The following is a 26,045-nucleotide window of genomic DNA, read 5'->3' as shown; positions in this document are numbered from 1 at the left end:
GCTGAATGACAGGCCTCTTCTGCCGAGGGGCAGCTCAAATTTCCAGGGAAGCCAGCCCTCGGTCATCAGGGCACCTCCTGTCCCCTCCAGGCATCCAGTAAGGGGGGAGGCCCAAGATAACACCTGGATCCCAGGAGGGGGCAAGAACTTCAGAGCGTAGAGAAAGGAGCAAGGGAAGAGCTGTTGACCTGAACTTTGACAAAATAAGTCAAGGAACACCAATGCCATTTAACATATATTTATTGAAATCTACTTGATGCAAGGCACTGTGCTAGATCTGGTAGGGGAATCAGACATGAAGGGTCACCCCTGTCTTATAAGAGCTCACAATCTAACGGGTGGGGGGCAGGTGGGGAGGGCGAAGCTCTAGTGCAAGGCTGATTATAGTAAGTGCCATAAAACAGACAAGTTAAGGAGATCAGGGAGGAATGAGAGAAGAGCGCCAACAACTGAAATATGGACCGGGGCAGACACGGCTACTGTTCCTAGATATGCAAAGAACACTGAAGGCGAAGTTAAAAGAGACCATTTCTAGTTTTGAAGGTAAACACCTAAACTGATACTAGGAGAAGTACAGAATGTAAGTATACCAATAATAGAGAAATTCTCAATTCCCCAATCTGATGGATTCTCTGGAAGTAGCGAGACACCTCCAAAATAAACAACAGGGTGGGTGTTGACTTAAACTCATTTCATGGGACAAACAGGGGATCCGTACAGCTATGCTACCTGGACAGAAAGGCATTGGTCCAACTCACTGAGACTAAAAGGCATAGATTTTTACCCATCTGAGTGAACGGAGTTCAGTACCACATTCAAACAGGTGTTTCCGATAGTCAGGTGGGACTTGGGCCAGGAACTCGAGCCGGGTAGAACATGAGGAAAACCAGCCATGTGATTCTTCTCAGGAAGCAGCCAAGTGGTAAAAGGCAACTGACTCTTGACAGATTGCAGAAAGCAGAGACCCACTCAAGCTGGCTCAGGTCAAGGGAGACTACGGTGGGGACACAAATGATCTGATGGGGGCAGTTGCCCGAAATCCAAGAACATAATGAGGCCAGGACTCCGTCGGGGTGATGGAGTTGAGGCAGCTCTGGAGTGCTTAGCAGGAGCCCACACGTCTTCCAGCTGGTGCCACCCATGGGGTCAACTCCTCTAAATATCGTGTGGCTCCCTTTTTCTTCCAATACCAACTAGAAACTCCTCTCTCATTTTTCGTTTGCACTTCACAGACATTGAACCGGAAAGGCCCAGCCTGTCGTGTCCAGTCGGCTCTGATGACTGGTTGCTGCCCTCGAGTCAAGTGTTCGGTTCTGGTTGAATTAATGCGGCCTGGCGGGGGGGGGGGGGTTGGTGAGGGTCCCAGGGCACACGACAAGGCTGAAACCCCGGGCCCGTGGAATGCCAGCACTGCGATTTGGTGGGGGGGCTCACTCTGGAAGTGCAGAAGTGGGTAAGACATAACTAATCAACACAGTTAATCGTAATAAGCAGCAAAAATGGTAAACAACCACTTTCATTTAAAAATTTCAGCAAGTATTCAAAACTTTAATAAAAGCAATGGAAGGTTTCTTTCAGAATCTAAGAAAAGGCTCTATTTCTAATGAGAGTCGGCATTCTATGTAACCCAACTGCTCTACATTTCCCTTGCGAAAGGAATGTGTGTGATTAGAAAGAAAAAACGAAATGAGGTAGATACACAAATGCATAGATGAGCACGCACACTAGGACGCTTGACCACATTTTGCACCTGACGATGCAGCATACCTACGGGGCCCAAGGAAACCCACCCCCAAGTTACGAGAGGCGAGCACTGAACTCGGCGCGACTACAGGACACATGTTAAAGCCGGACAGAGCACGGACGTCACCCGCAAACACAGCGACAGAAAAGACGCGGTCTTTAGTGTTAACTCTAGAAGAGGGTTTGTGTCAGAGAGAACGCGAGAACTGAGAAGGGCAGAAGTCGAGGAGGGCATGACGCCGCGACAACGTGAAGCTCTGAGCTAATACTATATCTGGATCCTTCAGAGAAGCTGACAAACGGCTAGTGAGCTGCTGCCAGACTTGCCCCCCGTCCGAGTCAAGTTCCTTACCCAATGGCGGCTGTGTCGAACGCGTCCTGACAGCTCGAAAACAGACCAGTGATGCAGAAGGCAGCAGTGACTGCGGACACAGCCGGCCCGGAAGCCACAGAGCAAAAGCAGCGGCTATGTAACAAGTGCTGTTGGCTTCTCTCCAGCCCGAGGGCCAGGATGGAGACGTCACAGAGAGCCACTCCCGTGGCCCGGCGGCCATTCCAGAGGACCTTCTGGCTAAGGTCACAGCGGTCACCAGGGGACCTTGCTTCCCAGGATGGGGGCCTGAGAAGCTCCTCCGGGCGCTCCTGCTGAGAAGCTCCGTCTCAGCCTCGGCGGGGGTGGGGGTGGGGGCCACCAGGAAGGGTACACCCCCTCTAGGGGCCCGCTAGTGGCCCCTGGGGCACAGCTGCTGGCAGGTCACACCACAGCCCCGGTGCGGCTGGCTTGTACCTGCGGGTTCGGCAGGTCACTGGAGGCCAGCTTTCCGGCCAGCCCTTGCTGCCGTTCCTCTTGGGGGAGGCTGTCGGGAGTAACAGCCTAGCCCCAGGATGACCAGCTTCGATTTCTATGCCACATGGGCCATCAGAAGGGCACGGTTGCCCTCCAAACCCTTGTTTTATTGCCCCTCCTGGGCATGGCCGCTGACAGTCACAGCCTGGGCCTGCTGTGGCCAGCTTCTATGGCCGTGACGCACAGGGCATCAGAAGGGCACGGGTCCGCCCCGAGCCTCTGCTCTGTTGCTCCTCTTAGGTGTAGCTGCAGGAGGTAACATCAGAACACGTGGGTGAATTTCCCCCTAGTTGCCCAAAGCAAAAGCCACCAAACTGACCTCTTTCTAGTTCCAGAGTCACTCACTAGGAGGAGGATGCCATCCACATGACAGCATCGGTCAAGTGAGTCTTCTTGTGTTCGAGGAGATGTGCCTTGGGTGGATCTGCTGCTCAGGCACTGAATCCATGCCGGGCATGGCCAACGCTCCCCGGAGCTTGAAGGAGAGCCAGCTGCAGCCGAGACCACGTTTGGACCACCCCATTGATCTAGTTGAGGCCCAGGCCTGCTGCTGACAGGTAGGGCTATACTGAGGAACAATCAGAATGTTCTGGCCAATCCGAGATGGACGTTTCTCTTGCGTGTCTGCGTGGCCAGGTTGGATAGTCAAGTACTGCCCACAGACATGCACAGAGTCTGCGTCTTGGATGAGGAGAGAGCCTGCTTCTCTGGCCCCTTCCCATCCAGCCTGCCCACCTGGGGCATCCACCTTCTGGTGGGGCAGGGCTTTCAACTTTTCATTTGTAATTAAAATTCTAGAAGAAAACATCATCGTATCTAAGTATGGAAGCAATGAAAGTTACGGCTTAACGGACAACGGTGAGTGCTCAGATATGTAAAACTTAAAGCTCGCACGACAAAAATGTAATAAAACTGCTACCAAGAGCAAAGCAATAAAACGGGAAAAGAGATCATCACAATCGATATAGAAAGAACCGCTGTATAAAGTCAATATATCCAAAGGTAACTTGATAACTGGTCAAAGGAGATGAACGTACGGTTTGCATGCAAGAAAACAGGAACACGACTTAAGTCATTGCACGAGAGAAAGAAGAGGAGACTAGCAGTCAGGAGGCCTGGGTCCATCCCCAGGTCCGTACTGAGGAGCCATAGAACGACAGCAATAATTATGGTGATGACAGCAGACGACCTTCACTGAGTGCACCCTCGGGCCAGGCGTGGCGTCGCAGTTCTCACGATAACCTTAGGAGGTAGTCCTGTGATCACCCCTGTGTTACAGAGCCCGAAACGGAGGGCTGCCTCCACAGGAGGAGAGGCTGTCGCTCCCGAAAAAGAGGCATCACCTCATACTTGAGTCCTTGAGATGTCCCTGTTATGGGGATGCTCTCTCAACTACTTGAGCTTGAACAGAACAGTACTGCTTGAGGACAAGACCTATGAACCCGCAACAGACCCCAACTGATGCTAGTTTTGGACGCACACGGAGGTCACCAGAACGGACCGGCTGAAGAAAAATGGACGCAAAAGCAATTTAGGCCAGATTCAGTACTTATTCCTGGGAGTATGACCTCACAATGCCAAGTTATAGATGCGTCAAAAAAGTCTTTTGACGGTCATTTAAGAAAGGCAAACACGGTAAGTGGTTATGGTGTAGAGCTATGGGACAAGTTTAAAAACACCACCACCACCACCAACTGTCCTAACGTGATGTGAACACGTCATTATGGCTTAGGAGGAAGTTTCTAGTGAGAGCCTTGGGCACACAGCTTCGATGGGTGGAAGCCACCGGATGTGCTTTTAAACTGTCGGGGGACTCAAAAGGGGCTACGAGGTTGGTGAAGACGGTGAGGTCAGAGATGCATGTGAGGATTCCGAATGCAATCATCTTGTGGAGTGGCGTGAGGGCAAAACAGGAGTATTTTCTACAGTAATATATTATTCTGTGTAATCCGTGATTTACAGTCTGTACGTATAACTGAATTAATAAATTAAATATTACAAGACATCTGAGGGTTCTATGTACATCCCTAACAATTTATAAATTCAAGTAGGCCAAACAACTCTGGGGCTCTATCTTGTCTTCAGGAAAGCTGGGGTCCCATTCCATCGAGGCCATCGCTGCTGACTAGCTCCGCGGCCCGTCCCCGGAGGGAGCAGCCAGGAGAAGGGGACCTACACGCCCCGCTCCACCCCCACGCGCAGGTTCCTCTCCTCTCATTCTGGGCTCAAGGCCCGCGGGCTGGAAAACCTTGAAGGGACCTGATGCCCGTCACACTGGTCCAAATAAAGTAGGCCGTCGGAGAAGCTGCTGTCGATAGGCCAAATGGGGAACACGCACGCTTAGAAACTGCTGGTGCCAGTATAGGCTGGATTCGACCTCGGTGACGCGAAAGTGCATCAGCGCTGCGGGACCGCTCATCTCCTTGCCTCCGCCCCGCCCCTCCGGGGACCCGCCGCCGCCGCCGCCGCCGCCGCCGCCGCCGCCGCGCCCGGGGCCTCGGGGCCTGGCGGGGCCTCGCCTAGGCGTGGTGGGTGGGCTGGTGCTTCTGCAGCGCCGAGCGCCTCTTGAACACGCGGCCGCACGCGCTGCACTCGCAGCGCCTCGCTCCGCTGTGGGTCCTCCGGTGGCGGCTGAGGCCCGAGCTCCTCCGGAAGGCCTTCCCGCACTTGTCGCACTCGTACGGCTTCAGGCCGCTGTGGATGCGCCGGTGCTTGATGAGGTCGGACGGGCCCCGGAAGGCCTTGCCGCAGTCGCCGCAGCCGTAGGGCCGCTCGCCCGTGTGGATGCGCTGGTGCTCCAGGAGGCTGGAGCTCTGGCGGAAGGCCTTGCCGCACTCGCCGCACGCGTACGGCTTCTCGCCCGTGTGGATGCGCCGGTGCTTGGTGAGCTCCGAGCTCCTGCGGAAGAGCTTGCCGCAGTGGGGACACCCATACGGCTTGGCGCCGCTGTGGATGCGCTGGTGCTCGGCCAGGCCGTTGACGCCGCGGAAGGACTTGCCGCAGTCGTCGCAGTCGAAGGGCAGGTGGCCGGTGTGCGCCCGCTGGTGCTTGAGAAGCTCCTGGCGATCCAGGAACTCGCGGCCACACGCCCTGCAGGCGAACGGCTTCTCGGCCGTGTGCAGCTTCTGGTGGCGGAAGAGGTGCGTGCTCACCTTGAAGGACCGCCCGCACTCCTCACAGTCAAAGGGCTTCTCCCGGCTGTGCACCCGCAGGTGCTGACTGAGGCCCGCGTTCTTCTTAAACCTCTTCCCGCATTCCGCGCACTCGAAAGGCTTCGCCTCCCTCTCCGTTTGCTCCCTTCTCTCCGGAGCATCTTCCGGGGCTCGGCTGGGGCCAGGCTGGGGCTCTGCGGCCACGTGGCCCAGCCGGTGCTCGTTGAACTCCGAGACCCCCCTGAAGACCTGCCCGCAATCACCACACTTCCAGCCCTTCCCCTCACTGTGAATTCTCTGGTGCTGCACGAGGAGGACCTTAAGCCGGAAGGCATCCCCGCACTCTTTACACGCGAAGTGATGCTCCATAGGCCGGTTCTGAAGGCTCCCCCCGCCCCCCTCCGAGCCCCTGTTCTGTCTGAGCCCGGGGCTGGGCTCCCCGGCCCGCGGGGAGCTCGTGGATGCCATCTCCTGCGGCTGAGCTTCTTCACCCATCGCCTGCTGCTGGGTCACCAAGATGCCTTCTGACATGAGAACCGCGAGACACTGGTCCTCTGCAGAGGAGGAGGAGGAGGAGGAGGAAGGAAGGAGGTTACTTTCCTTTGTCGAGAATCGCAGTCCTCCTGACACAGCTGCTGAACACAGCGCCCGGAGAGGCTGCGGGCAGGCCGGCTGGTGCCCATCCAACTAGAGGCAAGGACGACAGACGAAAGGCGCAGACAGGCCTCCTTGCTGCCCACCCCCTACCACTGAAGCGGCCCTGAGGAGCTCTCCCCGCTCTGTGGGAGAGCAGCGGCCGCACCTCCTCCCCACAGGCTCAGCTGGGTGTCCCCCCACAACGGTTTCATTTTTCGGGTTTCTTTTGCACTCACCAGAATGCTTCGCTCGCTCGGCAATAGGGGATGGGGCAGATACCAGCAGCGCGTGTCCTCACACCAGGTCGGATTCACAACAGGAACTCCTGCTCACGGAAAAGGAAAAGGGCTTTGCCGGCAGCCAGAGCGGGGCAGGGCCTTCAAAGATGAAACCCTTTTAAGCCACAAAGTCGAGCGTGGCTGTGCCCTCAGGCACGTCGTTCATCCGTTCCAAATGCCTTCCCCGAGGGCTGGCTCCCTCCAGGGAACGGATGAGGCAGACCCCGGGCCCCCCCGGATGCAGTGCCAGGCGGCCATCCAGGAGCGCTGACCCTCCCTTTCTCCGGGTTCACATTCCCCAGTGCCCGCTCACCGCACTTCGCACTGTGCCCAAACCTCACCCCCGGCGGGCTCCTGTCTTAGCGACCCTGCCCACCGCACAGGGGCAGCCCCTGATAGGGCAGAGGGCCTTGCTGCGTCAACCTCTCCCTCAACAGTAAACCATAATAAAATGGCCGTGTGATTTTTGGGTAATTCGTGATTTTTTAAAAAAGTTTCCTAGATGACAGTGGCCCGTTTGTTCTAATTTCTTTCCCACGAAAACACTGACAGGGCTTCTTTCCATGCCATTAGGAGTTGGGAGGGAGCCCTGCTACTTTGAAATGTTGACCAAAGAGAAGAAAAAAAGAAAAAGAAACGCTGAGGGTGGCAGGCACTTTGGGTTTTCTTACAGCCGATCCCCAGGGTGGGGGCGGTATAAGGCCCCAGAAGGCAAGCTTGTGTAGGGCTACTCCGGGTGGCCCTAACCCCACACCCAGCTGTGTAGGACCATGCAGCTGTGGGGAAGCTGGTGGAAGGGGCTAGGGCCATCCTTACCCACGGAGGTCGCATTCCCGTAATATGCCAGTGTCCTCTGCTCGGCGTCCAGTCTCAATCACTCCTTTTGTGAGGTACTGTGCCACGTCGTCAACTGTCACTGAATCCTGAAAGAATTCCCAGGGATAAGTTGTCCTTCTATCCGTTCTAGAATGAGGTGGGGGGAGCACTAGTAACAGCAGGGATAAGAGGTGAGGGTCTGGAGTGGGTGTGCGTCGCTAGCATGGAGATCTAAGCACAAGCCTAAAGAAGTCCTGGAAAGAGAATCTGACCAAGCATCAGAACACCTGGGCCATGGCCCGGGCCTCCCACTGTCTTCCCGAGGGACCTCAGTACAATCGCTTTCCTGGACCGAAATGCAGCTCCCCCACCAGCATAATGGGAATTACAACCCCAGCAGGCGTCCATTTCTTGGTAGACTCGGGAAGAAAGCAGAGGGAGGACAGGCATAAGCTGGAGTTCAGGTCCCGTAGTGTGTCATGCTGGGAAACGAGGTAGAGGTCACGGCCACAATCAGGGAGCAGTGACAGATTCCTAAGCCAGGCAGAGGGAAGCACAGCTCACCTGGGCCTCGAGTATCTCAAGAGGGCTTGCCAGGACCTGGTTTCCTGGGGCTCCATCCTGGGGGAGGGCAAGACCCTGGGGGGGGTGGGGGGCAGGCAGAGCTAAGGAAAGTGAAAAGAGCCATGAGTGACAGCAGCCCTGCCTTTGGGTCCCCTAGGACAAGATTAGTGATTTCCTTTTCCCTGGTTTTAAATCTTATTCAGTCTTCTCTTGCCCAGCAGCTGAGTGACAAGCCAGAGCACAGGTGTGCCTGAGAACACATACCCCAAACACTGGGGGAAACAGACTGGCAAAGAATTAATACAGGCAGGCCAGGGGGAACCCAGACAAGACAAATGAACGCTGGCCCGGGAACAGCCCAGGGAATACAGACACAGATGGAGACGGTGGCGAGACTGGCTCTCTGAGACAGGCCGGCCACAGGCCTCCCAGCAGCCAGCCTCAAAGAGGTCAAGGCTCACACTGCGTAGGAAGGAAGCGTCCCCAAAAGAATATCAGAAGAAATAACTAAGCGAGAAGTGAGAGATCTTTCCAACTTTGTAAGGGCAACAGAAAAGACTGGGCCACTGGAGCGAAGAGAGGCAACAAAAGAGCAGGATCCAGGTGTTGTGGGCCAGAAGCAAGGCCTTTTAGAGGCCATACCCCACCCAGCTCAAACAGTCAACCAGGTGACAGTGAGACAGATGCAGACAAGAACATTTCTGTGAAATGTCTGACAAAACGAAAAGTTGGACAAAACAACTAGAAAGAGAAGCCTCAAAGAAAAGATCTTCAAACACCAAGTTGCTAAATAAAAGATCTGAACAATATGTACAATTTACCTTTTTCTTCCAGATTGCAAAATACGTGGAATGGTGTAATTATATTACCACAAAGGTGTGTGCCTCAGAGGCCTCCCATTTCAGCGAATTCAAAAGAAACAGGAACACAGTTTCTGTTCTGATGTCAGGTCAATTCAATTTAATTCCTAACTAAATGAAAAGGAGGCATTTTTACACTAGCTCAAGGAGTAGAAGACCCAGACACTCCGGAAAGACTTTTACATAAAATCACATATTGAAAGGGATAGACAGACCCTTCTACTTCTGGCTATGATATTGTTAACAAAGAACAATGCCCTGCCATAAGGTGGCTCAGTCGTTAAGCGTCTGCCTTCGGCTCAGGTCATGATCCCAGGGTCCTGGGATCGAGCCCCGCATCGGGCTCCCTGCTCCGCGAGGAGCCTGCTTCTCCCTCTCCCACTCCCCCTGCTTGTGTTCCCGCTCTCGCTGTGTCTCTCTCTGTCAAAGAAATAAATAAAAATCTTTAAAAAAAAACTGGACAAAATAGATTTGAAACAAGTTTTCAGATAATTGGGCAGCAGGAAGTGCAGGATCATCACCCCGAGAGAAGAGGAACAACTGAGATGAGCCTTATCATTGCCCCGGTTCTGCCTGGAGGCAATTTCTAGACTGAGGGTGCCGGGAAGGGGGACTCAAACGGAGCTTGGTGGCTTCATCAAGACACAGACTAGCATCCAGGGCAGTTGATGCAGCTAGAAGTTGCAGAGCAGAGTTCCAGAAAGGGGGGAGCTACGCAGAAAAAAAGAGCTCCAAAAAATCAGCATAAGGCTCCCCTTGAGCCTTTCCTGACTCCCAAGCCACGCATACATAATAAAACTCCCAAAGACTAGGAAAAGAACTGCCAGGAAGCTTTAAGCTGAACAATTCCCAGGACACACACAGGTAGCGAGATGTTCAGGGTTCAACCAACCAGAGTAAAGAGTCCTCAGTGATCACCTGGGCCACTCAGTAGAGACTCAGAGGGGCCATGCCTTAGTAGAAGGACTGACTGACTCCTGGGGCCACAGCTACCCCGCACCTGCTCTAGAAAAGCTTACAAATAGGCCTCAATGTGATGAAGCTGGTCCACAAATAACTACCTCCCCAAAGGAAGTCCAACCCTTTTCAAAGTGAAATAACAAAATCTAGACACTCAACAATATGATCTCTATGACGTCCAACAGCCAAGATAAAATTACTGAAATGCCAAGAAGCAGGAAACTGTGATCCATGGCAAGGAAAATCAGGTCAACAGAAATACTCAAAAATGATTACTGGTAGAACTTACCGATAAGGATAACAGCTAGTTTAACTATGTATAAATATTGAAAGAAAAACAGAAACATAATGAAAAAAATGGACAATATAAACAAGATCCAAATGGGCTTTCTGGAGGTGAAAACTATAACAGTTAAAATGAAAATTTCACTGGGGGTGCCTGGGTGGCTCAGATGGTTAAGCGTCTGCCTTCGGCTCAGGTCATGATCTCAGGGTCCTGGGATCGAGTCCCGCATTGGGCTCCCTGCTCCTTGGGAGCCTGCTTCTCCCTCTGCCTCTCTCTCTCTCTCTCTCTGTCTCTCATGAATAAATAAATAAAATTTTTTTTTAAAAAAAAAAGAAAATTTCACTGGATGTGATTAACAGCAGATTAGACACTGGATTAGAAAACTTGAGGATAAAAAGAAGGATTAGATTTAAGCTGAACAATTCCCAGGATACACACAGGTAGGGAGATGTTCAGGGTCCAACCCCCACCCCCCAAAAGATTAGAAAACTTGACGATATAGCAATAGAAACTAACCCAAATGAAGATCAAAATGAAAAAAAAAAAAGATATTTACAAAACAGTCTCAATGACCTGGACATAATGGAAAATCATCTAACACACATGTAACTGGAATCTGAAAAGACGAAGAAAAGGGGGAAAGGATAAAAATATAGTTGAAGAAATAATGGTTGAAATTTTTTCCCCCAAATTTGATGAAAACTAGATCTAAGAAGCCCAGCCAACCCTTACCAAGACTAAACAAACAACAAAACCAAAAAAACCACATACATATACCAAAACACGTCATAATAAAATTGCTGAAAACTAGTGATAAAGAGAAAATCTTAGAGCAGCGGGGGGGGTGAGGGGGGAGGGGGACATGTTATATACAGAAGCGCAAAGATAAGAATAACTATGGACTTCTTATCAGAAAATGTGCAAGCCAGCAAACAGTTGAATGACACTTTTAAAGTGCTAATGGAAAAAAAAAACCCTGTCAACTTAGAATTCTATGTTCAGGGAAAATGCCCTTCAAAAATGAAGGCAAAATAAAAACTTTTTCAGACAAAAAGCTGAGGGAATTGGTCACCAGCAGACCTGTACTATGAGACATATTAAAGAAAGTTCTTCAAGTGAAGGAAAATGATACCAGATGGAAACTTGGATGGACACAAAGGAATGAAGAACACCAGGAATGTAAAAACATTTTTACCCCCTTTATTTTTAAATCTTTAAAAAATAACTGACCATTTAAAGCAAAAATAATAATAAGGTACTGTGGGTTTTATAACATACATATAAATAAAACATACGATTGTGTGTTTAAGGAAGCCCTCTGAGACTCTGATGCATGTTAATAAGCCAGGAGTGGAGATAAAATACAATTCTAAAAAATAATCCAAAAGAGTAAAGAAACAAAGGAAAAAGAACAGACAGAATAAATAGAAACAAATAGCAAGATGGCAAACTTAAATCCAACCTCATGGATAATTAAGTTAAATTTAAATGGACTAAACACTCCAATTGAAAGGCAGAGATTATTAGACTATATTAAAAACAATACTCAACTCTATGCTGTCTGTAAGAAACTTTAAACATAAAGACTTTAAATGTAAAGACATAGATAGGTGAAAAGTAAAACGATGGAAAACAATATACCATAGGTCTAAATAATCCCCATGTCAAAAATAAGAAGAGGAGGGGCGCCTAGGTGGCTCAGTTGGTTAAGCGACTGCCTTCGGCTCAGGTCATGATCCTGGAGTCCCGGGATCGAGTCCCGCATCGGGCTCCCTGCTCAGCGGGGGGCCTGCTTCTCCCTCTGACCCTCTTCCCTCTTGTGCTGTCTCTCATTCTCTCTCTCAAATAAATAAATAAAATCTTTAAAAAAAAAAATAAGAAGAGGAGAGGGGGAATGATGAATGTGGCTCAGAGCTCTGGAGACCTTACTGAAGAGTCCTAGAACTCAGAGCAGGAAGAAAACTGGAGAGCTTAAACATAAAATCAGCAAGTGGTAGACAACAAGAAAAAGAAAAAGAAATAAAAATGAAAAAAAAAAAATCAACAGGTGGCTAATACGGATGACACACAGATTACAAAAATTCAAATCCTTCATAGAAGATGGAGACAGACAGTAACTGTTTACTAAAAAATCCAAAGAGAGTAGGGGAAGGGGAGAGAACAGCTAAGTATACATTTACATTTCGGGAGAAAAAAGGAGTAAACGGAGTGACTTGCAGCTAAAATAAGCACACCCATACTGTAATGTGTGCCACCCTGGGGTAGAGTCTAGATTTAGAAAGGTCTTCTGCTTTCTGTTTCTGCAACACGTGAATTTTTAGTAACCAAGCTGCATTTCTTTGGTAATCAGAAAAGAATAACAATTTAAAAAGATTTGGGTAGGCTTCAGATAAGAAAGATTCTTAGCATGTGAGGGGGTAGGGCTGAGGCCAAGGAAACAATGGGGAATGGCCCTGAAAGCTGAGCAACATCCTGAGGTACCCACACGGGCATGGCAGACACAGGGGAGAAGGGCTGAGAGCAATGTGTGGGCAGGCCCAGAAAGCTCAGGGATAGGACCACGGGGTTGGGACTTCCTGGGCTCATCTCCCCAGGCTCTCAGTGCCATGGATGGGTGTGAGCAGAAGGCCTCATTTAGTCTCAACATCCACAGAAGCCCCATTCCCTTCTCTAACCCACTGCCCAGCACAGGTGCTTCCCTCGTGTGTGAGTGAAGCCCCAGGTACCCAGCGGCCAAGCTCTCTGTGTCCCACTGGCACCTGGGTAGGGCCCCCTCTGAGCAGTTGGGATTCTTCCTGGTATACATTTGATGTCTGGTTTGACTTTGGCTTCCAATACAAAACAAACTGGTCGTAGATTACTGATACAATTCATTAAGAAAACTCACTTCCATTGACATTGAGGTTTTGCTGCCAAGTGGAATGGACAGAGCATCTCATATTTACCTTCTGAAAAAGATGGCCTGTTAAAACTTGTCTCACTGTCCTCAAGCCCGAGACCTAAGGCCTTAACCCCTTACAAAGACCTGGCCCAGCGCACCTGGCCCAAATCCTGCACCCCGCATCTCAGTCATTCCTTCCAGACACCCTGACATTCATTCTGTCCTAAATATGCCAAGGTGATGCCCCTCGGGGCTCTGAACATGCCACAGGTAGTTCCTGCTAAGAATTCAGGCCTCATTCAAGTGTTACCTCCTAAAGTGTCTTCACTCTCGAGCCCAATCACCGTTTACTCGTAACACTTTTCACTACCTAAAAATCATCCTCTGAAATGAAATTGTCTTTACCTGACTCCCCAGGAGAAACGTCACCTCCCAAAGGATAGAGACCTTCTCTTTCCTGGTCACCCCTGGATCCCCAGCATCTGCAGGAGCTCCTGGCGCCGAGTGGACATGGGATAAACTGTGGGGGGAGGGGCACGTTAAATGGAGCAAACCTCTAGTTACAGAGTACCTACTACATGTTTGGTACTGTGCTTCTCCCTTCACGTCATTTAATTACTGCAACCAATAGTTATTACCACCTCCATTTTACACAGAAGGAAGTCATGGATCCAAGAGGTTAAGTAACTTGCCTGAGGCCCAGCTCCCAAGATTTAAGACTTTTCAAGCCACACCAAAGAAAGGAAATATGCAGCCCTCTAACACCAGGCCATATCCAGAGAATAGGCAGTTACTGAATGTCCTAATAGCCTAACGATATATATGGACTTAGGGGACTGGCTTTAAATCATCCTTTTGATATACCATCAGAGACCCTCACTGGGCGCTAGTCACACACATCATTCTCTCTCTCTCTCTCTCTCTCTCTCTCTCTCACACTCACACTTACACACAGTTCTTCCAAGCCACCCATGTTTAATTGAGCACATCCTCCTGAAGCGTTCTATTTAATTGAGCAGATCCTATCAAAGTGTTTTTACTTAATTGGAATGATTAACTGTTGAAATCCTCAAGCCACAACCCCCAAGTGAATTATTAATTATCCTTTCCCATGCAGCAACAGGAGTGGCCCTTCCTGTATCAGGCTTGCCCAGGGGACCTAACCTGCAAGAACTTCAGATCACCACACACAGTCCCAGCACTCACGGACATACAGAGATCATTTAGAAAGTGCTCATAAAAATAGGAGGGAAAAAGTGAGCCCTTCTTTCACAAAAGTTGCTAAATTCTGTATGATAAAATACACATTAACCCCCCACTGCAGTTAAAAGTAAATTATCACCAATCCCGAAGATCATCTGATCATTTAGAAGCCATGCTGTACGACCGCTCTGCTTTGAAATGGTGGAACCTGGGAAAGAAGCCGGATGCTGTGACAAGAGTGACAAATACAGTTGTCCACTGCCTTCCAAAAGTGGACTTGCAGGGGTCAAGGTCAAAGCAATTCCAGGAAGAATATGAACACCATAGTAATGCACCTGATGGGATACAGAAGACGATGCTGACCTTGACCATAAGGCACTTGGATTCACCCAAAACTCATAAGGTGCACTCCTACACCCACCTGGGAAATGGCAGTTTGGAGAAAGATTATGGAAAAACAAATCTCTGTCTCTTAATATAAATAATATTGTTCTCCTTCTTTAAGTGGGATCTGAAGTATAGTCTAATGCCTATGCACTCCCAGAGAGTGAAGGCCCTAGCAAAGGTTGACGGCAGATTCCACCCTGGACCAAGCAAAGTGCCAGAGAGACTGCAACTGTTTGATGAGCACAGGGAGATCCTCTCGGTGCTAAACCCCTGCCTGACAATCTGAAAAATCATGTATTCTACAACACGAGAGCTCATGTGAGTGCAGAAATATTCCTCATATGTGCTTTAGATGGCAATGTAAATTCTAATCAACTTCTTTAAATCAAATTTTCTGTATAGAATCAGAAACGCTGAGAACCAAAATAACCATTCCACTTTGATATGAAAGAACAGAAATTAAGAGTTGAATTCAATGGAGACAAAAACCAACCCATGTCAAAAAAGTAGTGAATAATTAGGTGTCTTTAAAAGGTGACGTGTGAGCTCAGAATCCCTCCTCAGAATGTACTAGTAAAGTTTGCATCTGAGCCTAAAAGATCAGTATTTCATCAATTCCATGGCACCAACAGCCATGCAACCTCCCTAGCAGGTACCCTTTTCCCCTGGGCAGTGGGGCAGGGGAGAGGCAGCAAGGCCACCCGAACTGGCTCTATCAAGCAGCTTCCAGAAACTTCTAAGGGATGCCAGAAATACCTGGACTCCCTGGAACATCTAAACAAGGACCTGTGGCAGAATGTCCTCAGGCCCTGGAAGACAATAGCGAGCTCGTGGTGTTCAGTTCTGGGCAGAGCAAAAATGCCCTGGAGGGTGTCTTTATAGGTCAGACAAGAGACCTCACTCCTCAGCACTAATGCAGATGGGTGCCTGTGGCTTTCTGTCCCATGCAAATGACTGCCTAGATTCCCAGTTCTCCTCACTGGGTGTCTGTCCTCCCTCGAGTCTTGTTGCTCACACCGAGGGCTGTCCCTGGGCAAAGACGGCTCAGTGACGCTGACATATATGCAAACAGAAGTGCTTCCAGAAACGAAAGGATACTTCCCACCATCTTGCATCCTCACCCATGGGGCCTTCTGACAGCACGACCAGCTTTAAGGCCAGCAGACATGGTCTGTAAACCCCCAGACTCACCCCAGAGAGACATGCAAGGATGGCTCATTGTGTCTCAGGCCAATTCTGAGTGATAAGTCAGGCAGGTAATGTCCCACCTGTTGGGACTGAAATAATTCAGGGGGACAGAAGCAGACTCGGGTGCACCTTCCAGGAACATGTCTCTTTGGGTCATGAGTGCTTGACCGAAGGACAGGATGAGACAACACACACTGCCAAGATCCCAGTCCAACCCAGCCAGGCAAGGCCAGGATGCTGACCCAAGCCTCTGGGCTGGAGCTGAAGTTGGCCTCCACGTGCTCTCAACTTGTCTCACCAGGATGTGGCCACAAAGGCCTTATCGGGGCCCACCCAGTATTGTGCAAACGCACTGCGGCTAGAAGTGGCAGAATCCTAAAGGGCCAAGAGCGGGTGTTTCACCAGGAAAGTCTGTTTCTCTTGGGATGTTTGTGTCTGTGCGTGTCTTTTTCTGTGTGCGTGGGTGGGAGGCATCTGTCTCCATCTTCCCCGGTTTTCCTCTCTCACTTTGCCTGGGCACCTGTCCCTCTCTCTTTAGGTTTCCGTTTTCTTTCCCTTCTATAAAAAGCCAGAAGGTAGACCAGAAGGGGATTTTGTAGTGTTTGTTGTACTTAATTGAGAAAAGGTTTATGTTCCCCCTTTCCCAAGAAGACGCATGGCATCTTACTAAAAATCAAAATAAATTATAAGTATAGGTTTGTTTAGGTTACATTGCCCTGGATAGGAGAGAGTCTACACAGGTATGAGGGATGCTCATTTGGGGAGCCCAGGCAGGTTAGGACCGAGGCTGGATCAGTGCACGAGAATCCTGGCTTCGGGTTTGCTAAGAACTCAAGGGGCAGAGTAGCAGGTGTGGGTGGGGCCAAGGAATCTGCATTTGCAGCCAGCACTTTGGGGATTGGAAGGTAGAACTGTGCCTTGTTAGTACTGGGCCTATCTAGAATCTGGAGTCTTCCTCACCACCAGCACTCGGCAGACAGGACTCAGGCCTGTGAGCTTCCGGGATGGGATCCCACTGTCTGCGCCAATTGTCAGACTCCTGGGAAGAGAATTCACACTTTCTAGTGATTTTCCAAGGGGTCTCTCACTCAAAGAAGGCTGCAAATCACTGTTCAATAGGATTCTAAACATAGATCCAGGGACATTTTGGGGGGAATGGACTGGACTGTGCCTGGCAAGCTGCTTCTACTTAAAGGCTCAATGGGGGAGGGAGGATGGGGAAGGGGGTGAGTAGGCATCAGTACCCAGAGGGGGTGCTGTTCTGGCAATCTCCTCTGAAATCCTTTGGTAAAGGAAAAATGTCGGGTCTGAGGTTTAAGAGAAAATATTTCACTGACCAAGGAGACTGAAGGGGGCTGGCAGCCAGGCTAGGCCAACGTTGGCTGGAGGGCGTCAGTTGGAACAGGGTGGGACCTCTGGGAAGAGGGCCAGGATTGGGGGGGGGGGGTTGTTTGAAAGGGACCATGGGCTTTGGGCGGCAGGCAAGTGTGTGTTTGTGGGGGTAGGATGGAAAAAGACATGTAATTAATCACCCAAATATAGACTAGAGGCAGCAAAGGGGTTTAAGGGGGAGGCACAGGAGGAGGAGATGGTGGCCCCCAGAAGGACGACAAAAAAAGCCCTGTTCAGACCTAGAGCCTTGAGCTCATCTTCCCCCAGCAAGCGCTGCCCCCTCGCGCTCCCTCACAGCTCTTGGGCTCTGGGCTATCCCCCCATCCCTCCCCACCAACCTGAGGCTCAACCTCCACCCAAAAGGAAAGGAGGAACTCCATCAGCAGGAACCCTTCGCAGCTCATCCACCCAGCGCCCCAGACTGCGGCTCAGCCCCTCCCCCAGACTGGGGGAAAGCCCTTTAACCTTCCCAACGCCCCCTCCCCCCTCAGCCTCCATTGCGCTTGGGGCAGGGGTCCCCTCCTTCCCATAATGACCAGTTCCCAGGGTTCCCCCCCAAAAGCAGCGTAGGCCTCGGCACATCCGCGATTCCCGCCCCTGACCGCCGCCCCCCGCCCGCCGCGAGAAGGCCTTCGGGCCTCCTCGCACCCGCCATCTGGGACTCGTCCTTCACTCTGGATGGCCTCAGGGCCGAGCAGTTTCCTGCGGGCCCTGCGGGCCCAGAAACGCCCCCCCAAAACGCTTGGTCTCCACCTACCGCACACTCTGCGGAACACTCACCCTAGCCCCGCGCACTCTCTCAGGCTGCCCCCCTGCGCATCCTCCCGTGGCCCAAACGGTCAGCCCGATCCCGCACACCCTCCCGCACCCTGGGCACATCCTCCCGTGGCCCTCATGCTCACCCCGGCCCCGTGGCGGCCGACGCGCAGCCCTCGGTGGAGCGGCGCTGGCGCGGCCCAGGCAGGCCCGGCGTGGCAGGAAACGCCACGGAGCCGCCAGCGCCCGGCTGAGCCCAGCAGCCCCGCGGCGCGTTTCCGGAGCCGCCGGCGCCGCCGGGGGTAGTGGGGGAGCAAAGCCCCGCCCCGGCCCCGGCCCCGCCCGGCCAGCCAGCCCCAATTGGCCTGGAGAGGGGGCGGGGCGGGAAGGGGGCGGGGCTGAGGCCCGGGGGGAGGGTCAGGCGCGACCACGGGGGATCTGCGCGTGCGGGCCCGTTGCCTAGCGGAGGGGGGAGGACTGGAATGAATGTACGAGTGAATGAATGAACAAACGAACGAACGAATGAATGAATGAGCGAACCAACCAACTAGCCCATGAAGGAAGGAATGAAGGGATGGAAAGAACCCCGCCCCCTCGGGCGCCTTCTGGACGGGCGTGAGCGGGGGGATGGGAACAGAAAGCAAAGCAGAGCAAAGCCAGATCTCACGGGAGGGGTCGAAGCGCCTCACTGAGTCACCAGTGTTACTGTGAGCCCTTTGCTGGAAGAATAGAGCTGTGAGCAAAACCAGGCCGCGTCCCTGCCCTCAGGGGGCGCGCATTTGGCGCCCAAGAGCTCCTGTGAGTATGTGCGGGTATGCGCGCACGAGTGTGGGAATGGGGGTAGAGGGGAAAAGTATTTGAGTTAATTTCAAAATAGGTCATACTATGAAGAAAAACCAACGGGAGTCTTCGCGGGGGGGGGGGGGGGCGTTGCAGCCAGTTCCAGAAGACTTTGGTGCCAGTCATCAGAAATCTAGGAAGCTGCCTTTGCGCGGCAGTGTGCTAAGCCCGTTGATGCTTTCTTGAAGACTCCTGTTTCCTAAGGAAGACGGTAATAAACAAGGGTCAGCATACAACACATAAGAGTGATAGGAACTGTGAAGAGCATCAGTTAAGGTGATGTTTGGGAAGTGATGGTGGGGGGATTCGGTGAGGCTATCGTTGATGTGAGACTTGAATGACAAGGACTCAACCATGTGAAGCTTGTTGAAGACAGGAAGGGCATCTGAAGGCAAAAGGGACAGCAAGTGTAAATGCCTTCTGCCAGGAATAAAATGGGTATATTCTAAGACCAAAAGGAAAATGCTGGACTGTAGTAAGCCAAGCGAAAAAAGAGCCACACTGGTGGGGTGAAGCTGGGCACTGAAACGGAGTCTAAAAGACACGGTTTAACACGTTTTTCATCCTTTATTAATAAACATTTAATGCTTTATTAGTGATAATGATAACCAACTTCTTAAATATTCTTGTGACAATTTTATCCATTACATGTTAACAACTTTTTTTCTTACTTTTCCTTCAGATTTTATTATGAAAACTTTGCAATATACAGATCAATTCAAAGATCTGTACTTAGGTACCAAACACTAATATTCTACAATTAGCATTATGCTATACTTGCTTGACTGGAAGGTCATCCTTATTTTACTGATCCATTTCAAAGTGAGCTACAGACATCAGTAGGCTTCACCCCCAAACACTTCAGCATGCATAACATTAGCTAGAGATCAATACCTGTTTACTGTTTTTTTTTTTTTTTTAAGATTTTATTTATTTATTTGACAGAGAGAGACACAGCAAGAGGGAATACAAGCAGGGAGGAGTGGGAGAGGGAGAAGCAGGCTTCCCGCGGAGCGGGGAGCCCCATGCGGGGCTTGATCCCAGGACCCTGGGACCATGACCTGAGCTGAAGGCAGACACCTAACGACTGAGCCACCCAGGCGCCCCTACTGTTCTGGTTTTTTTTTTTTTTTTTTTAAGATTGTATTTATTTATTTGTCAGAGAGAGAGAGAGAGAGAGGCAGGCAGAGGGAGAAGCAGGCTCCCTGCTGAGCAGGGAGCCTGATGCAAGTCTCAATCCCAGGACCCTGGGATCATGACCTGAGCAGAAGGCAGATGCTTAACCGACTGAGTCACCCAGGCGTACCCTTATTTACTGATTTTTTTTTTTTGCAGGTAAAATTTAATACAGTGAAACACACAAATCTTAAGTGCCCCATGTAGTGAGTTTTGACAAACGCATACTCCAATCTCCTGTCAAGATATAGAACACTCAGCACCTCTGAAATTTCCCTTGTGCGCATTTCCAGTCAGTCACCACCACAATCCCACACAGAGGTAACCATGGTTCTAATTTTTCTCCACCACAGATACCTTTTGCCTATTTGAGAACTTATATGAATGGAATCATACAGTATATACTATTACGTGTCTGGATTCTTTCACTCAGTATGATGTTGGGATTTATCTATGTTGTTGAATGTGTTATTGCTTTTTTCCTTTTATTACTGAGTAGTATTCCATTGTCTGGATATATCCGAGTTGGTTTATTCATTCACCAGTTTATGATCTGGGCGGTTTCCATTTTGGACTATTATAAATAAGGCTGCTATGAACATTTGTGTACAAGTTTTTGTAGACATATGCTTTCATTTTACTCAGATAAGTACCTAGAAAGGGAATTGCCACGTCATAGGATAGTTGTTTTATGAGAAACTGCCAGAATATTCTGTAAAGTGGTTGTACAATTTACGTTCCCACCAGAAATGTATGAAAGTTCCTTTTCTTTCCAATCTTCCTCAGCGTTTGTGGTTGTCAGCCTTTATTTTTAGCTATTTGAGTGGGTGTGAAGTGGCAACTCATTGTGATTTTAATTATCATCTCCCTGATGACTAATCATGTTGAGTATGATGTTTTTATGTGCTTACTGGCCATTTCTATATTTTTCTTTTGTGAAGTGTCTGTTCAAATAGATTGCCCACTTTTATAGGGTTGTTTGTCTTTTTTATTATCTACTTGTAGGTGTATTTAAAAAAAACAGATCTTTTGAGGTATATTTGACATGTAACTGGATATGTTTAAACTGTACTATCCGATAAGGTGTGACATATATATATCTCCATGAAACCATCACCACAATCGAAGCAATAAACATATCCATTACTCTCAAAGTTTCCTTGTGTCCCTTAGAGTCCCTCTCTTCTTGCTCCCTTGCTCCTCTCATCTTCAAGCAACCACTAATCTGTCCACTGTCACCATAGGGTAGTTTGCATTTTCTAGAGTTTTATATGAATGGAATCATAAAATCAGTATTCTTTTGGATATACCATAATGGGTTTATTCATTCATTGGTTGATGGACATTTGGGTTGTTTCCAGTTTAGGGCAACTACAAATGAAACTCCTATAAACATTTGTGTATAATCCTTTATATGTACATATATTTCCTTGGGTAAATACCAAGAGTGGTATGACTGGATGATATAGTAGAGGTACATTTAACTTTTTAAAAAATTACCATTTTACATTCCCACTAGTATCGTAGGAGAGTTCCAGTTCCACATTCTTATCAGTACTTGGTATGGTCAGTCTTTTTAATTTTAGCCATTCTAATAGGTATATAGTGTAGTCTCTTTCTGGTTTTATTCTAGATTTCCCTGACTAATGATGTTGAACATATTTTTATGTCCTCATTAGCCATCATATACCTTTCTTTGGTGAAACGTCTGCTTAAACCTTTTGCCCACTTTATTATTATTGGGTTATTTTTCTTATTGTTGAGTTATAAGAGTTCTTTATATATTCTAGATACAAGTCTTTTGTCAGGTATATGCTTTGCAAGCATTTTCTACCAGTCTGTGGCTTGCCTCTTCATTCTCTTCACAATGTCTTTTCAAGAGCAGAAATTCTAAATTTTGATGAAGTTAAATTTATCAATCTGCTTTTCTATGGATTGTGCTTTTGGTGTCACATCTAAGATTATTTAACTCAAGGTCACAAAGATCTTGTTTTCTTTTAGAAGTTTTATGGTTTTAGGTTTTATACTTATTTAGGTTTCTGATCCATTTTGAGTAAATTTTTGTATGTAGTATGAAATAATGAGTCCAAGTTCATTTTTGTGCCTCTGGATACTCAATTCTTCCAGCATAATTTTTTAAAAGATTTTGTTTATTTATTTATTTGAGAGAGAGAGAGTGCACAAGCAGGGAGAGTGGTAGAGGGAGAGGGAGGAGCAGGCTCCCCGCTGAGCGGGGAGCCCGATGCGGGGCTCGATCCCAGGACCCTGGGATGATGACCTGAGCCAAAGGCAGACGCTTAACCCACTGAGCCACCCGGGTGCCCCCCAACATCATTTGTTGAAAAGACTATCTTTCTTTACTATTTTTTGTGCCTGTATCAAATATCAGTAAGTGTGTGGATCCAAGACTCTCTCTGCTGTTCTCTTGTTGTATTTTCTATCTTTACAGTTTTGGTTTGTGTAATTTTCTAACAATCTTTGAAAGCAGGTAGTTTAAGTTCTACAACTTTGTTTTTTCGGTGTTGTTTTAACTAGTCCAGTTTTTTTGCATTCCCATATACATTTTAGAATCATCTTAGTTTCCAGAAAAAAAAAAAAAAAGTCTGCCGGGATTTGGATTGGGATTGGATTAAATTCTGTAGAATAGGGGTGCCTGGGTGGCTCAGTCGGTTAAGCGGCTGCCTTCGGCTCAGGTCATGATCCCAGGGTCCTGGGATCGAGCCCTGCTTTGGGCTCCCTGCTCAGCGGGGAGCCTGCTTCTCCCTCTCCCTCTGCCTGCCTCTCTGCCTACTTGTTCTCTCTCTCTCTCTCTCTGTCAAATAAATAAATAAATAATCTTTAAAAAAAACTCTGTAGAATAGTTTGGGGAGAATTGATATCTTAACAATATTGAGTCTTTTGACTCCTGAACAAGGTCTCTTTCTCTCATTTTGGTCTTTCATTTCTTTCAGCAATATTTTGTAGTTTTCAGTGTTCGGGTCTTTTATGTATTTTGTCAGATTTATTCCTAAGTATTGCATTTTTTGATACTGTTTTGAGTGGCATTGTTTTAAAAATTTTAAATTTCTTTTATTATTATTATTATCATTATTATGTTCAGTTAGCCACTGTATAGTACATCATTAGTTACATTTCTGATTGTTCGTTGCTCGTATATAGAAATACAGTTGATTTTTTAAAAGATTTTATTTATTTATTTGACAGAGAGGGATAGTGAGAGCAGGAACACAAGCAGGGGGAGTGGGAGAGGGAGAAGCAGGCTTCCCGCTGAGCAGGGAGCCTGACGTGGGACTCGATCCCAGGGCCCCGGGATCATGACCCGAGCCGAAGGCAGACGCTTAACGACTGAGCCACCCAGGCGCCCCTACAATCGATTTTTGTATATTGATTTTATATCCTGCAACCTGTTAAACTCACATATTAATTCTAGTAACTTTTCTGACAATTCCATCGCATTTTCTACATAGGTAATCCTGTCATCTGTGAATAAAGACAATTTACTTCTTGCTTTCCAATCTGGATGCTGTTTATTTCTTTTCCTTGCCTAATTTGCCAAAATTGGACCTCCAATACAATGTTGAACAGAAAGTTTAAGAGTGGACATCCCTGTCTTGTTGCTGATATTGAGGGGAAAACCCACAGTCTTTCACCACTAAGGATGATGTTAGCTGTAGGTTTTTTGTAGGTGTTCTTTATGAAGTTGAGGGAGTTCCCTTCTATTTCTAGTTTTCTGGCAGTTTTTATCAGGAATAGATGCTGGACTCTGTCAAATGCTTTTTTTTTTTTTTTTTTTTTTTGCATCTATTGAGAAGATTGCTATAGTCTGAATGTATCTTTCCAAAAATCATATGTTGAAACCTTAGCCCCCAAAGGTGATGGTATTAAGAAATGGAGCCTTTGGGAAGTAAGTATGTCCCAGTGGGACTAATGCCCTTACAAAAGAGGCTCCAGAGATGCCTTGCCCCTTCACCATGTGAGAACATAATAACAAGGTTCTGGCTATGAATCAGGAAGAGAGCCCTCATCAGAATGTGACCATGCTGGTGCCTTGATTTTCGACTTCCAGCCTCCAAAACTGTGAGAAATAAATTTCTGTTGTTTATAGGCATCCAGTTTGTGGTATTTTGTTATATCGGCCTGAATGGACTAAGACATAAATCATGTGTTTTTTATTTTTTAGTTGGTTTAGTTTGTTAATATGCTGAATTACACTGATAAAATTTTGAATGTTTAAATCAAGCTTGCATTGTCACGATAGGCTACTTAGTCATATTGTGTTATCATTTTTGTATCTTGTTGAACTCAATTTGCTAAAAGTTTGTTTAGAATTTTTGCAAGTATGTTCATAAAGAATATCAGTCTGTAGTTTTCTTTTCATATGTCTTTGTATGGTTTTGATGTAAAGGTAATGCTGGCCTCATTGGATGAGTTAGAAGTAGTCTTTCCTCCTCACTTTTCTGGTAGAGTCTGTGTGATATTGGCATTGTTTCTTCCTTAAAAAATTGGTAGAATTTGGGTTTCCTGGGCAGGCCACAGAGGATGTCATGCTGGGTGGCTAAAACTCAGAGACCCAGAGGACAGAGTTCAGGGTGACCATTTCAGAGGGAAAGCAAGAAAGAAAATCCTGGAGAGGAGAGAACCCATAGACGGGGAACCCTAATTTGGCATATACACTCTGCCCAAATCTCTGGTGACTCTTGGGTGTATGCACAGGACAGACTCCAAGAGAAGAACCGAGCAGACATTTCACTTGATGCCCAACACGAGGGAGACAGAGTTTGGAGTCTGAGTTTAGCTTAGTTAACTGCCGGCTAAAGCAGCTGGGGAAATATAACAGAAAGCAAGAAGTCAGAGCCAACAGAAAACATTATTGACAATGTCCAGGATATGATGCTTAATTACTAGAAAAAAAAAACAAAACACAAAAACAAGACAATGTAGTGACACTTAAGAAAAAAAAACATTTAAGGGAAACTGACCCTGAGATGATCCTGACTCTGTAATTCACAGACAATATTTTCAAAGCAGCTATTCTAAATATGCTTATGGACATAAATCATGCTAATAATTATATTTTTGCAGTGATATATATATACTTCTTCATTACCATATAAAATAACAGTATCTAAAATGGTCTACCAACTCCCTAATTTTGAAGTAATGCTATTTCTAGCAAATATTTCTAGATATCTACAATAACTAACATGATATGAAAATATTTCTGGTGGTGACAAAGTCACATATGCTGCTAATACCATGGTTTGTCTACATTCATAATTGAAGGAAATGCTAAATTTTAATTAGTTTAGTAAAAAGAAGACATTTTCCCCCACTCAAATTTCAGATCCCTTGGGTTCTTAATGTCAGGTTAAGATCTTAAGGTCACAGATGCTGTTTTTCCCAAGTAGAACAAAAAAACCATGCCTGGCATATAGTAAGCACTCAATAAATATTTCTCTTTTTAAAGATTTATTTATTTATTTTATTTTATTATTATTATTTTTTAAAGATTTTATTTATTTATATGAGACAGAGAGAATGAGAGAGAGCATGAGAGGGAGGAGGGTCAGAGGGAGAAGCAGACTCCCCGCCGAGCAGGGAGCCCGATGCGGGACTCGATCCCGGGACTCCAGGATCATGACCTGAGCCGAAGGCAGTCGCCCAACCAACTGAGCCACCCAGGCGCCCAAGATTTATTTATTTATTTTAGAGCGGGGTGGGGAAGAGGGAGAGAAACTCAGGCAGACTCTGTGCTGAGCATTGAGCCTGACACAGGGCTCCATCCCATGACCCTGAGATCATGACCTGAGCCAAAATCTAGAGTCAGACTCTTAACCAACTGAGCCACCCGGGTGCCCCTTGAAAAATATTTCTTGAATAAATGAGTGCATCCGTGTTCCAGTCTAGTGGTAAAGAAATTAAAATTTGTTCCTAGTCTTTCACATCCATTTAAATAATGAATCGATAACACCAGCTACTATTTGATAATTGTTCGTTATGTGCCAGGCACTGTTTTATAAATATTATTTCATCTTATTCTTATAATGACCCTGAGGCAGGTACTATTATTACTCCCATTC

The 26,045-nt window shown here is 47.8% G+C and overlaps 1 protein-coding gene across 6 annotated transcripts; it reads right to left on the bottom strand.

Moving 5' to 3' along the window:
• Nucleotides 1–222: 222 nt before the first annotated feature.
• ZNF275 (zinc finger protein 275) lies at nucleotides 223–18,237 on the bottom strand. 6 transcript variants are annotated; one of them, XM_064574692.1, is made up of 6 exons: nucleotides 18,096–18,237; nucleotides 13,429–13,543; nucleotides 8,037–8,137; nucleotides 7,473–7,579; nucleotides 6,615–6,703; nucleotides 223–6,296 (listed from the first exon to the last, which is right to left on the bottom strand). In XM_064574692.1, the coding sequence occupies exon 6, from the start codon at nucleotides 6,271–6,273 to the stop codon at nucleotides 5,110–5,112; it is 1,164 nt and encodes a 387-aa protein (XP_064430762.1). In that variant the 5' UTR covers nucleotides 6,274–6,296; nucleotides 6,615–6,703; nucleotides 7,473–7,579; nucleotides 8,037–8,137; nucleotides 13,429–13,543; nucleotides 18,096–18,237; the 3' UTR covers nucleotides 223–5,109. The 6 variants fall into 6 exon arrangements, with proteins under 6 accessions (XP_064430762.1, XP_064430763.1, XP_045739805.1 ...); XM_064574693.1 differs by having other exon boundaries at nucleotides 8,037–8,111; XM_045883849.3 differs by lacking the exon at nucleotides 8,037–8,137.
• Between the last annotated feature and the right edge of the window lie 7,808 nt (nucleotides 18,238–26,045).

This window comes from Mirounga angustirostris, unplaced genomic scaffold (assembly GCF_029215605.1).
Source record: "Mirounga angustirostris isolate CCGP_5_RB_7025 unplaced genomic scaffold, mMirAng1.0.hap1 SCAF_11, whole genome shotgun sequence".
Taxonomy (NCBI): Eukaryota; Metazoa; Chordata; class Mammalia; order Carnivora; family Phocidae; genus Mirounga; species Mirounga angustirostris.
Note: the sequence above shows the minus strand (reverse complement) of the source record. Positions and strands in the feature narration are given on the sequence as shown.